Source organism: Corvus brachyrhynchos, unplaced genomic scaffold (genome assembly GCF_000691975.1).
Source record: "Corvus brachyrhynchos isolate BGI_N302 unplaced genomic scaffold, ASM69197v1 scaffold281, whole genome shotgun sequence".
Taxonomy (NCBI): domain Eukaryota; kingdom Metazoa; phylum Chordata; class Aves; order Passeriformes; family Corvidae; genus Corvus; species Corvus brachyrhynchos.
Window position 1 is genome coordinate 1729963 of NW_008236509.1, and position 14212 is coordinate 1744174.

The window sequence follows — 14212 nt, forward strand, 5'->3', positions numbered from 1 at the left end:
CGGGGCCCCCGCCAGGGGGCGCGGGGCGGGCCCTTCCTTCACCTGTGTCCTGGGGAGAGGCTCGCGGTCCTCGTGGAGCAGGAGCCGCATGGGTACTAAATAAAATGTCCCTGAGTGAAGTTTAAAGTGTGGCTAATTACAGAGATACGTTGGTTGGTAGCGAGCTTGTAATCGAAATCAGCTTGAATCCCATGAAAATAGAAACCTTTAATTTCATTTAACCTACATCAAGGCTTTAGCAACTGAAACTTCTTTTTTATATTTTAATAACTCTTTAGGTAATAATTAAGATGTGGAGCATGTAGGAGTTTTACTATCTGTGACATCCATCTGTACTGCAGCAGGTTAGATTTTCTTGATCCCCAACTTCCATTGTGTATCATGCCTGTGCTTCTTAACTAAGATACCATTATTTCAGCAATTTGGAAATTATATACTAGGTATATTTTTAGGATCTTCACCCTTCAGCGTCTCTATCCTGTTTTTGCACCCTCCACTCGCATATAGATGCCTTAAAGTTCAGGTATTTCCCCACTGAAAGCCTCCTATAGAGGGATAGGAAAGATTAACTTCACAGGTTATGTTACTGTGTTTTGGTTTTTTTTTACCCCTGTCTGTTGCAGAGCTGTAAAGTAATCACTGATATAGATCTCTAACTTTCTACTGCAAGTACTTTGTCTTTATTGCTGGACTGTAGGTATAGTGAAGCTTTACTAGACAGAATTTTAACAATAAAAGCACATTGGGGGAATTTTTCTAAATTAAGTGGGGCTTTAGGTTTTGGATACTCCTTCTTACAGTTACAAATACCCCAGCCTGTCCACATCGTAGTCATCTACAGCAGCTGATACTTGTCGATAAAATTTAACATTGAAGCAAAACTGTAACCATCAATACAGCCTCTTAGCTCCTGAAAAGCCAAACTGAATCTCCTTTTGGCTGCTACAAAGCAAAGGGTTCTCTGTCATCATCCTGTTTCTGAGTTCTAGCTCTTGGAGGAACTTGTAGTTCCTCACAAGCATTGTTGCTTCCGGTGCTTGGAAGTGATGCGCAATAAACTGAAATGGTTATACGGCCATTTAGAAGGGTTACGTGAGTGCCAGAGAAGGTCCTGGATGTTGTTGAAGACATGGCTAAATTGTTGCTGTGACTGCAGGCTTGGTTGGCTTCTCCAGCCAGAAATTGTGTGTGTTTCGTTTTTTTGTCACAGAATATTCAGTGTTTGAGGATGTTCAGTGTAGTTTGCCTCTTACACATCTACAGGAAGCAGAGCTGCTGAGTGGCAAACCAAAAATTCTGAAAAGGAGCCAATATCACCAAAAATTGTGCTTGGTTAGTTTGGTACGTTGTGTGGAGGACTTGCATTATGTAGACATTGGGTGTGTGGGCTTGGTTAGTACCATCATGCACATCCACGGTGTTGATTCCAAGCCTTGTAGTAATAAGTCTTCCGGCCCTGCTTTGTCTAGCCTCAACACTTGCAAAGTTTGGAAGCTGCAAACTGTAGTAACAAATCTTGTCTGTCTGAATAAACTAGATATTCCCTCTTTTTTTTTCTCTTTTTTTTTTTCTTTTTTTTTTTGGGTCCCCTTGGGTGTGGTTTCAAAGGCTGTGCTTTTAGCAGATGTTGCTAAGCTGCCCTTGGTATTGGTAGCTGTGTGCACACTCCATCACACCTTTCCATGTCATTGTTCAGCGTGATGTTTGTAAATTTGTAACGCTCCTTGTGCAATAGGCGTAATTGACAGATCTGAAGAAGACATCCATTAGCATAAATAGGATTTAAGATTGGAACTCTTGGCGTCTACAGGATCAGTATCGGCTGTCCTGCCGAGTAAATAGCTCTGTCCTCTCAAGCTGGAGGAGGAGGGAGGCTTGGAGCATCCTGTTTTGGGAGACAGGTAGGCAATCTCTTGGTACAACTTGCTTCAAGTATGTGTTTAAGTCGCTTTTAAAGATAAGAAAATTGTGGGAATGGGCTTTTATTTTTTTGGTGGTAGTTCTACATGTATTGGAAGAAAGGAAAGGTAGTAGACTGGTGTGGTTTTTTCTTTAGAAGGTGATTAGGTTTCAAATACAACTTGGTAGAGCAGCTGTCAGATAAATGAGTAATTGTTAGGTTTCAAAAGAATTATTGTGGATTTCTGCAGGAACATAATAGAAGAGACAATACCATTTTTAACTGTAGAAGATGGGAAAGTATGGAAGGAGTCTGGAAGTGTTGATTCCTAGGACTTCAAACTCATCATGTAATGGCTATTGTAAAATGTGATTCCAGCCTTCTCTATGATTTAAAATACGAGAAGAATAAGAGGTGGGCTTTTTGTTCTTGATTAAGTATTCCAATTCTAATTGCTTTGTGAATAATAAGTTTGAACAGAACATAATTGCAGATGCAGTTTTTGGGTAGTTATCCTTGTCTTGTCTGATCAATATGAGAAAGGTGAATCTGGGTTTTAATTGCCAAGATTTGTCTCTTATCACTGAAACTCGACAAACTGATGAGCACTTGGATGTTGTTTGTTCCCCCACCCTCTTCCATTTGCTTGATTTTTGGCTTTCCCCTTCTGACAGTATCACAGTAGCAACTGGAGCAATAATCCTGCTGCTGCTAAAGCTTTTCCTACTGATAACCAGGGCTGGATATCAGCATGCTCGTGTGACAGCTGAAGTGCTGCCTTTGGCCTGTTTTCCTAAGGCAGTGAATAACAATTGAGTGATGGAGAGTCAGCTGCAAATGCTGCTCTGTTCATTATGTTGTAGGTACGTCCTGCAAACAGATTCTGTTCTCCTTTCAGGGGTAACTCAAGAGTAATGATTTATGCAAAGTAAGATCCATGATTTACGCAACTACCCTGATAAACGAGGCTTTATCTTGTAATCCTTTCATAACCAAAAGTGCAAGTGAGATTTCTAATGCAGATTTCTAATTAAATTAGATAAAATTAGTTGGAACTCAGCTTCCATTCAGCAAATCTTGAATCTGCCTGCCTCTTGATTTCCTAGAACTTGTTTAAAATCTTCCTGCGTTAAATGTGTGTTAAATGTGTTTTCATGTGAACTGGAGATGGAGTATAGTAAATGTTCTTAATACAGGATATGCTTTCCTGGAATAGCTCAATTTCTGATCTCATCTGTGCCTTCTGTGCAATTTGGAGAAATGAGTTCAACTACACCAAAAGAGACTTTTTTCCCTTCAATGTGCACTTGATGACTAAGCTCAAGCAGTAAACAATTTAGAAGAACACCAGTTTATAACCTAATTATAAAGGGATAGCAAAAACCTTTTACTTTGTTTTAATTCATTTTCAGAGGAAGGACTGACTGTAAAAGAAACATAGCTACAGCACAGCAAGGGACTTCCCTAGTATGTACTTTGTGCACAGATTACTTAAGGAGAAGTAATTTCGAAGTCATCCTTACAGAATCCCTCTGAGTAGAAGCACAAGTAAGTGAAAATTTGTAGTGAAATCAGAATTTTGGCTGAAGAAAGCTGTGTGAACACATACTTAAGAAGTATCTGTGTAACCACATGCACTGAATACCTCTGATGACAGAGTTCTGCTGAGATCAACTCAACAGTGGTCCACAATGCAATCAGGTTCTGCTCCATAAGACTAAAGGATTAAAAGAGGTTAAATACTCCATGATTGTGAGCACAGCCCTCACTTCAGAGTATTTTACTTCACAAGGGTGTCTTCAGTCAAGTAGTTGGTGAGTTGGGCTGATTTCTGCTAATAAATTATTGGGTGGCCATGGGTCAGTTGGTCCCAATTCGCCATCTTCCCAAAGTAATTGAGTGAACGCTGTACTTGGGTTTTATCATTATCGTCTAAAAGAAAGCGACAGAACTACTTCCCTGTCTGGTATCAATCTGGATTTTGATGTTAATGTGCTGTAGTGCTGTAAAAAGAACATATACAGTATTAGCTAAGTCTCACCTAAATCAATTTAATAATGCTCTTTACCTTGAATGCATATGCTGCCAGAGGTAGTAATACATCCAGGAGGAATGTAGCTTGAGGAACACACACTCTAGGACAAGCTTTCAGTATCTAGCATATTTGAGTGGCTAAGAATAGTGAGGAGAATTGGTTTTGAAAAACAAGTCTACTTTATTTTTGTACATAGGGCTATACACTCAGCTATGTAAACTTTGACCTAGCTATATTGGTTACTCTAACTGGTATTGTGTTTCATTAGATAAATGATTTAAAGTGGACAAATCTCTTCATTGGTAGTAGGGAAGTCTCTTTATAGTGTTCAGTTGTGAAGATGCTCAACTAGTTTGAAATGCCTTGTTATTTTTCAGAAATTCTCTTAATACACCAAGTGTCAGGCCCAATTTTGCCATATTCTACTCAGAGTTTTGTGTCTTCTGGTAGCATTTATACTGCAGTTGTGGCTTGAGCCTGGCGTTTCAGATTGATTTCATTTTGTTGTATTTCACATGTAGAGAACACAGTATTACCCTGAATCCATCCCCATTATTGTGTGGAGGGTGTGTAGTGAGACACTTGAGGTCTGGCATGTTACCAGGGCCAAGCCAAAAACTGGCTAGCTGATGTTGAATTAGTGGGCCCATTCTGATAGTTCTCCAAAACTTAGTTGTTCTAACCAGTTTCCAAGCTTGGCAATATGTTTTCCAGCTCCTGGAGGTGTGTTACATTTCCTTGGTCCCTGGCTTACAGCTAGTAAAGAAAATGACCTTACAGAGAGTAGATAAGAATGCTGGTGAAATCTAAAATATGGATAAGCGTGTCTTTCTGCTAGTTGAGGGAAGAATCCCGAGTCTTCCACGTGATTGTGAAGTTTGGAATAGGTATGCTTTAAGGTTAACTTGCACTCAAAGCAGTTTACAGTCTCTACGCATCTTTTAAAGCCATATCTTTCACAGATAAGGTTGCCCAGTGGATATAACCTTGGACCACAAAGACAAACAGACTATCCTTTGGAGATATGCTGGCTAGGTATTGGCCACGTAGGGTAGGTCATTGGCCCTTGTGGTGCTTGAAAATGTGGGCCTTTTGCTGATAGCATTCATTGATTTGCTTTTGTGGAAACAAGGCACAGACGAAGTGAGACATGATGATATGATATGACATGACCCAGACTTGTCTTTCTGGCAGTAACCTTGTTTAGATGGGTTAAATATTACTTCCGTTGTTGCCTGAGTCTCTCCAATCTCTCCAGTTCCCAGAGATTTATTTTTTTTGGCTTGCTGTGGTGTCCTTGTAATGTGGCAATTGGAGCTCTGTATGAGGGACTTCTGTAATGATTTTTGTCTGGTGTGGATGCAGTGGGGTGTGTGTGTGGTGTTTAAAAATACTTGGTGCACTCAGATTTGATGTCTGGACGAATTTCATCTTCTGAATATACATTAAAAAAATGCTCCTATCACTTTACTTTTTCTGCTTTTTACTCCTGCTAGTGCTGGATTCAAGCTGTCAGAGGAAAGGGGAAAATTAATTTGTTGGGCTGTGTTTTTGCAGAACTTTGTGGCTTGTTGCTGACGTTTGAGAGGTTGGGAAATGCACAATTTCTATTTCCTGTGGGCGATAATCTTGATAGGATTGAATTTGGAGGGAGCATGCTGTTGACCTAATGTTTGTCAGTGATAAACTAGAAGACAGACCATTTAATCTCTAACAAGGGCACACATGCACACTCTCTAGTTGCTGGATTTAGCATTTAAACATTCAGTGGAACTGCAGCAGGCTTTCCTGGCACTTGGAAAGCACATCTTTAAGCATCTTGATCTGTGTTTGGACAAATCTGGGAACTGATCATTTTCCTGTTAAAAACAGAATTGTCCTTGTTTTGAGAATCAGAGCCCTCTGAAGCTGTGAGTTAAATATTGCTGCAGTAGCTCTGGAGGCAAACAGAGCTGCTGTTGTTTGCTCCATAATAGCACTTGCTCAGCCTTGGACACGAGGATTTTTTACGAGATGGGGAATGTTGGCTAGGATCCTGGAGTGTTGGTTTGGTGGTGGCTTTTATTTTTTTTCCTGAAGTGCTTATGAACTCTTGATTTATCAGAGGACAGCAACCTTCACATAAGCATATCTACAAAGTGTCACCGTGGGCTTAGCCCTGGACCTGTGAATTCAGAAGGATCCCAGCAGCAGTTGCTCTGTAGCAGCTTCACGTAAGATTCCTCTAGCAAAGGCTGTTTATACCTATGGGTAATGTGGGAATTTTGGTAATTTCTGTTCCGGAGCAAGAATTCTTTACAGAACTCTTTATTAAGCCTTTCAACTGTCAGATTTCTTTATTCTAAACTGTTATTGCTTATTAGCTCAAAAAAGTGTCGATGATAGAGGGATTTAGATATTCCACAGTGTGCATTAGACAGTTTTGTGTTTGGTAGGTGTTATCTGTGTATGTTTGGGAAGTTAGCTGTGAACAAATCATTGGGTAACTGGTGACAATATGTATTGCTGGTTAACAGCTATTGTAAACATACAGGATGTACTCTAATACAGATAGATAAAGTGATTGCTGACACTTAACGACCTTAAAATGTTAAATTTGGTTTTGTTGTGTTGTCTTGCAAGGTAGATGGCTTTTTTGCACCTGCACCAGCTTGTTATGCGTTAGAGGACAAACTAAATCTCTGATAGGAACTACATGTATTTCTTGACAGTTTTATTTAAAATCAGAATTGTAAAATAGTTCTTCCAATCCTAACAATTCTATGATTCTTCAGTAATTTGCTGCCATAAAGAACTTTAAAAAGTAATATATTATACCTGTGAGCTAAGACCCTTCTGAGTTTGAAATTAGGAGTTGCCAGTGGTGCTATGCTAACTGGCATGTGGAGATGCATTCTTGGGGAAGGCAGGGAAAGGTAGGTGGAGAATGGAAACATTCTTTCCTTTCCCTGTGGCTGAGATAGCCTTTCTTTCTAACGGAGCATAGCATAGGCTGCTGGTTTCAGACTTTGATTGTTCACACCTAGATTCCATACATGGTTTTTACCCTTTAAATCCAACTTGGTGCTTCTAGACAGTTCCCTCACAGTCCCAGTGTTTACTCCTGTAATGTTGACAGAAATGCATACTTCTGAAAAAGGTCACCAATTATGTTTTCTAGCTGGAATCTTCTAGAGTAATGGAAGTAGAAGGCAAACTCAATGTGGAAAGTTGCTGTGAGTAAGGTCTACCAAAGTCTAGTTGTTGGAGAACAGGGTAAAGGGAAATGGGATTGAGAGTTTCTTAAAGGAAGCATTTCTCAATCTGTAAAAAAAAAAAAAAAGATAAAATATTAGCCTGCAAACATATAAGTGTTGCTGCCTCCCAGGTGGGAATGTGAGTATTTATGGATGTTCCTGGTTTTCTAATTGAACCCATTTCATCATTATGCTTCATCATGGCTCTGAATGTTGATGTTTTATAGGTCTGGTATTCTGATACCTGCATCTTATGCAAAGGAATATGATCAGAAATAAGTGAGGCAGGAAGCTTTGATCCATTCTGTTCCAGTTTTCTTTACATCACATGAGCCTAAATATTGTCAGATTTTGCAGTTACTTAAAAAGCTGAACTAGAGCAACACAGATATTTCCACTGGCAGCATAACTTTTCATTGCTTTAGCTTTCAGAAACAGATGTTGGACCATAGCCGTGTACTGGGTGTTGTCCAAGGTTCCTGTGTGGATGTAGCCAAAGACTGCCCATGTGAGCAGGTTTGCAGGCTGAGGTTGTGGCATTGTGTCAGAAGCAGGATTAAGCCTTTCTTTGAGGAGGGACAGGTGAATGGATAGTATTAGATACCCTCATAGAGTCTCAAGGTGTAAAAAATAGTAATTATGGCTAGTTAGGTAAATTAGTAACAAGGTTATGTAGGAACCATGACAAAACTGAATCTTAGTGACAAAATTGCTGAAGTAATTATTGCATGAGTTTTTGCCTCCCTCTTTGAGGGAACTGAAATCTTATCCTATATGTGGGAGAAATCATGCAGATCTTTAGGGGAAATGGAGTTGAATGGTGTATGCAAAGACCAGGCAAACAGAAGTTATGAGGAAGACATACTTGAAGAGCATTAATTGTGACTTCGAGCCGTGGTAAAGACAACAGGCCCGTATCTTAATTGAACAGGGAAAAATGACTCATAAGCATGCTGTGTCTTGCTCTCCATGCTTTATGGCAGGAGGTGTGCTTTCAGATTTGCATTAGACTCTCTTAACTGTGTGGTAAAAGTGGTTTAATGTAGATAGCTTTTTCCCTTCACCTTCAAAGAAGCAATTCTGGATGATATACTATGGCCAGTGGAAATAGTAGTGCTTGTCCTGCTCTAAACTTGCTACTGTGTCCCATTATCAGTTGTTGGATGCTTTACTTCTCAAAGAAGGGAGTCAGAATAAGAATTTGGAGTATCTGACATAGGACTTGGTACCCAGACGTGTGAAACCAGGACTTATGCAGGTGGTGACTCATTTCTAGCGAGTAATCATTTGGAACTTGTTCAGAGACTGTTGAGGTATGAGCGCATGAAGAACAGAACACAACTGCTTTGATATGGTGGATACCTGATAAATAGGTATTTACTTACTTTTCAGGCAAAAAGGACAAATTAGCCTGTAGCTGTTCACTCCTAACATACATTCTGTGTATTCCCTGGTAAGTCCCTGCTTGCAGTATCTTGCTGTCTTGAAAGAACTGAGTGTATTTAGAAGTTGCACCTTTATTCTTGGGTGGCAGGTGAAGAAAGGTTCTCATCCTGTTAAGGTATTCAGTGTTGTAATCCTGATTTGCCTAAGAAATGTTCCATCTGTGTCTAAAGATACTCAGTTTTGTTGTTTTTTTAATATCAGGGTTTTATGGAATCTATGCCTGAGATGAGCCCAGCTGGTCAGAGCGTGATGCTGGTAACACCAAGGCTGTGGGGTCAGTCCCCTTAGGGGCCATTCACTTGAGAGCTGGATGATCCTTGTGGGTCCCTTCCAACTCAGAACATTTTGTGACTCTCTGTGATCCCTTTTGGGAGTGTTTAGGTCATAACAGTTTGCGTGGAGCTGCTGTAGAGGACTATAATTAGACATTCACTACATCAGCTTAGGATTTTTTTAAGTCTAATCGGAAATATTGGTAAAACATGGTGGAAGCGTATCCATAATGCTACATTCTTATATAGTGAACGTAAGCTGGTTAAGGGTTACAGTAAAGATGCTGATATATCTGACTTAGCAGAATGGCAGCTCTAGATGATGTGATTGAGTCCTAGAGATCCTAAAGGTCATGTTCCCACATTATTGTGAGACATACCAGTGTATTTGTCCTTAGAAAGTGTTTCAGTTTCTGTTAGCAAGAATGGCATCATTTCCAAGTGGTTGATTAAGGGAGGGGAAAGAATCATGGGTCACATAGTTAACTTACTAACTGAAGCAAAACCTAAAATACTTTTGAGATTTGTGCTGAATTTGAGTAATAATCCCTTACCCTTCATTTTTTAGGAAGTATATTTGTGGCTAACTGAAATCTTAGTTGGTTGAGAATTCTAATGACTTTGTTGTTTGGGGTTGTTTTTCTCTCCGATGACATCAATGGATGAAGAAGTTAGAAAACTCTTACCTGTGGATCTGTATGGGTTTTCTGTAACCAATATAAAACCAGCAGATCCCATACCAAGCAACTAACTCAACCTTCTCTCTGGCCTATTATAATTGGTAGGAAGGCTCAGCCTAACAGTGGCAGGGGGCTCTGCTGGCACAGACAAAATTCCAGGGCCAGCAATTGGGAGGCTTGGCTCCTTGTCTTCTGTCAATGGGTTTGAAGAATCCACTTGTGATTACATTTTAATGGTATGACCTCTAGTTTACATGGATCAGCCCCTTGGGAGTGGTAAAGGACCAGGCACACAGAGGTAAAAATAGACTGAAGTTGAGCTACTTTCCTGGCTGAGTGGGTGTCTCAGTCCTTGAAACACTGTTCACAGGGGCAGATTACAAGAAGATGTGGAATTACTGTAGTGACCCTGTGGGAGTCTTTTGGAATGTTGTGAAAAAAAGAGATCTTCAGGTACTGGTCATAGGTAAAAAAAAATCTGTTAAACATTTCTTTCAGGTATGGGACATAAACAGCACATATATAGCTATTCAATCTTCTGAAAATCTGAGCTCCTGTAAGGTCTTTAACATACTTTTTGTTTTTAACTTTTGTAAAGGTCACAATGGTTTCCATTCCTGAATACTATGAAGGCAAAAACGTCCTCCTGACAGGAGCTACAGGCTTCATGGGAAAAGTGCTTTTGGAAAAGCTGCTCAGGTCCTGTCCTAAAGTGAAAGCAGTGTATGTGCTGGTAAGAAACAAAGCAAGGCAGACACCTGAAGAACGTATAGAAGAAATTACCAGCTGTAAGGTATGTGTCATATGCTCACAAAGTTCATTTTTGTCCTTCATTATAATGTTCCCATTTTGAGAACAGCTTCAGTTTGTCTAAAGCAAAATGTTATTGTTAAATGGGTTTTTTTTGTTCTAACAGAAATACAAAATCTAAGACCTGGCAGTGCTTCTATAGCTGCTTCAAGCTTTTAGTCTCTAGCAAAGCCAGTAGTTGAAAATTATCCTGTATTTAATGCAGGAGGAGGATGTTCAGCTGTAATGAAGAAATGAGAAGTAAAAACCTGTGTTAGAGCTTGTTAAGAGAATGTAAAATCAAGTACGAGAGGTGGTGGACTGGGAGTTGTACGATGGATTGAGACTCTTTAAGATCTCAAGCAAGTCACTTTTTTTCCCTGTGCCTTCTCTTTTTTTCTGCAATGTGCTATTGGATCTACCAGTAAACAAGAATGTGTCATCTCAACAGGAACTTACATTTGTAGGTGGAACAGAAATGTCTGGGTTAGTAGATTGTTACAGATTTCTGTTGGACAGCCTGTGACAACTAGAAAGGCACTGGAAGTCTGTGCTGTGGAATTACCCAAGTGGCTATCTGAATGATTTTCTGAGTATGCTGGGTCAAATACTTTGCTCCTGAAAAGACTAATTACCTTAACATTCTGGTTGGCTAGGCTGGGCATTCTTACTAAGTGTAGAATGATCCATCCATCTCTGTTGCCCATCTTTCTCCGAGAGAGGATCCTGTTCATGATGGGAAGGATGAACAGGATTTGGAGAGATTTCTAGCATAAACTTTGCTAAAGCAGAGTTTGTTTATTTCTATCTAGGCCTTTCCCTTATGGAACACAGGTGTCAGCAGTTTAATTTTGTTACTGAGATGCAATGTAACCTGTACAAAGTGTGTTCTTGGAAGGTGCTAAAGGGGAATCAATAAGGAACTAGGAATGCACTTAGGCTAGGAGGGGTAAGTTGTTTCAAGCAAGGCAATGGATTTCTACATCTCTGGCTAGCTGGGATGACAGCAGATATGAGAATGGCTGTGTCCCCAGTTAATTTTTTTCTGTAACGAGTCAAAACTGTAGCTCATTTCTCAAAAGCATCTTCTTGCAGTCCTGTGCAATGTCACAGAACACAACAGAATGAGTTACAGTGGGGTTCTATCTTAAAATTCAGTTGCACATTCTCACTAGGTTAAACCCTCAGTTTGTCACTGCCCTGAAACAAGGAAAAGATCTCCAGACTAAGCTCTGAGATGAAAAAAGAAAAATTTCTCAATCCACTTTTTGTATACCTTATTACCCAAAGAAAAGTGGGGAGTATTTGGGCAGAGAGAGCAGTAGCACTAGTGTGGACTGACTTAAACTTCAATAAGCTCTAAGGCTCAGTGTGGCTTTTAGGAAACCTGTTGTAAAAAGGTTTTAAATTTGAGTCAAAGTCTGCTTGTAGTCTATGCCAGCTCCTGTTGAGATAAAAATCTGGTGGTGAGCACTTATTGCTGGAGCAAGTTCACAGCAGAAGTCCTGGTAAGCAGAGTTACTGCTTGAGGCAGGAGCATACAGGGATGGAGTTGCTCGTCTATGCAGAGATGCAGAATAGGGATGTAGGTGTTTGTTCTGTCTCCATCAAATGATTAGACAGGATTGAAACTCCATCGTTTAAGTGGCTTTGATGTCATCAAGATTCTTCCAAAAGTCTAAGAAAATGTTAGTAAGATCTATTGTCTTAAGCTGTCCAGTTGCAAGGGCACTGCCAGTAATTCTTCACAATTTGGATGGACTCATTAAGTGTTCTACAGATGCTTGAACATCCTGTTTCTTGAAGAGTTTGAAATCTAAATGGGTGAATGTGGTAATAAATAAAATAAATGTGAACTAAACCGAGCTACAAATAGCAAAAAAAGTTGAGGTTTCTCCTTCCTTTGAACTTGAGATATCTAATTCCTCTGTTAATTTGCCATATGTTCTGCATGCACTCTGGGTATTTCTTCTCCTTGGTACTGGTGTCAGTGCTAGTGAGAGGTGTGTAGGAATAGTGTATGACTGTGTATGTGAAAAGGGATAGAACAGATGCAATGAACATAGGAAAAACAAAATCTGGCTCTTTAAGAGCTCATCCATGGTACTGCTTTTCTGTTATAATGCAGTATCACACATTGATATGGTTAACAGGTGGTTGCTTCAGTTCCCTGGAGGAAGGTGCCATCATTCCAACTAAAAACATAGCAGCCTTATTTTTCAAAATCACACAGTTTCCTGCCCTTAGTTAAGGACTGTACCCCTAAGAGTTGCAGAGGCTTTAAAAGTCTTGGCAGCTTTGTCCTATAAAGTGAAGCTTCATGTTTGGGAAGTCCAGTCAAGGCCTCTGTAAGTGGAGATGTCTTGTGTTCTCACTGTAGAATTAGCACTGCTACTTCAGATGGCCACACAGGGAGCTGCATTAGCTCATGTTTGGGCTGAAAAAACATCTCAAAAAAAAAAAAGCTGGACCTGCAGCTGCTTTGCTCACACAGCTCCAGGGCTGCTTGCTATTGCTAGTGTTGGAGAAGCAACAGAAGTAAAGAAATTAGGAGAGGGACCAGTCTCTGGGGTAGAAATATAAACTTACATTGCCAGAAGTGTTGTGAAACTGCGTCTTTAGGTGACTTAATTTATAGTTTAAAGTTAATTAATGTCATTCTGTAAGGAAATGTCTTTTGACTATTTGCATTTGGTATAACTGCCTGCTTGGAGGGGGAAAAAGAAAGTACTGCTGTGATTTTAATACAATATAATTGACTGGTGTTGAAGCAGTTGCAAGATATTGGCCCCTGGACAGTTAAGAAGGGTCTTCTCTGGTGCAACTTTCAAGTGTGTTTTATTCCCACAGTGCTGTGTTGCTCAGGAAAAGTTGCATGCTAATGCTATTTATGAGGAGAATTCATGATGGAATATAATGTGGTGAGCTTTTTTTTCAGTGGGAATTGTTGAACACCAATTTGCCAAAACTTAATCAGATGTTCTAACATGGTAACATGGTTTTTTCTTTTAACTAGCCAGAAAAATGATTTCTTGTTGTGGTGTGGTTTGTTTTTGTTTTTTTTTTTTAGTAATCTGGAAGTTCTCAAAGACTGGCATAATTTGATGATAGCATTTCTTAAATCACTGGAAATTTGTTAATCTTAATACAGGTTTTCTAAACCTAAAATCCAGCTGACTTTTATAAGAATTTGAATAGCTATTATCAAGCTTGGGAAGTGGGTAGATTGTTCCATTTCCTTATGTTGGAAAAAAAAGAGCTTACAGTATACAGAATGCTACTTAAAATTGCTTTGAGTATCTAATAGAGACCATTCCTTCTTCCTTCTGATATTGACAGAGATTTGGTTTTAAGGATTAGGATGAGTATTAATATAAAGTGCAAATTGAAATCTCCTTACCTTCTGTACAACACATGCAATGCTGCTTTCACTGTGTGGGATAAAGTGTGCACAACTTCATCACTGAGTATGTTCATGAGAAGTCTGTAACATGTCCTTACGGGATTGCTAATGCACTTTTCTAACTTCCTGATGCTCTTGAAAAATTAGGAGGTACAGACAGAGAATGTGGGGTTTTCTTCTCTTAAGTGAAATGTTTCTCTTATCTTTACTGAGTTTATAGTTCTGTTATTTTTGACAGCTCTTTGATAGGTTGAGAGAAGAGCAACCAGACTTCAAGGCAAAAATAATAGTAGTTATGAGTGAACTTACACAGCCTGAACTGGATCTTAATGAAACAATCAAGGAAAAACTTATAGAATGCACTAATATTATATTTCATTGTGCTGCTACAGTCAGATTCAATGAAACACTAAGGTGAGTCTAAAATTCCATTTACCCTGGTGTTGTAAGC

The 14212-nt window shown here is 39.5% G+C and overlaps 1 protein-coding gene across 3 annotated transcripts in view; it reads left to right on the forward strand.

Annotated features, from left to right (window-relative positions):
* The first annotated feature begins 1811 nt into the window (after positions 1-1811).
* The window catches only part of FAR1 (fatty acyl-CoA reductase 1), a 32269-nt gene continuing 19868 nt past the window's right edge, over positions 1812-14212 (forward strand). The window contains exons 1-3 of one of the 3 annotated variants that reach the window (XM_008644066.2): positions 1812-1901; positions 10168-10362; positions 14000-14175. In XM_008644066.2, the coding sequence (XP_008642288.1) occupies positions 10174-10362; positions 14000-14175 (365 nt within the window). In that variant the 5' untranslated portion in view covers positions 1812-1901; positions 10168-10173. Of the gene's footprint in view, positions 1902-3424; positions 3449-6057; positions 6149-10167; positions 10363-13999; positions 14176-14212 lie in introns of those variants that run through there. The other 2 variants (XM_017726323.1, XM_017726322.1) reach the window with 2 other exon arrangements.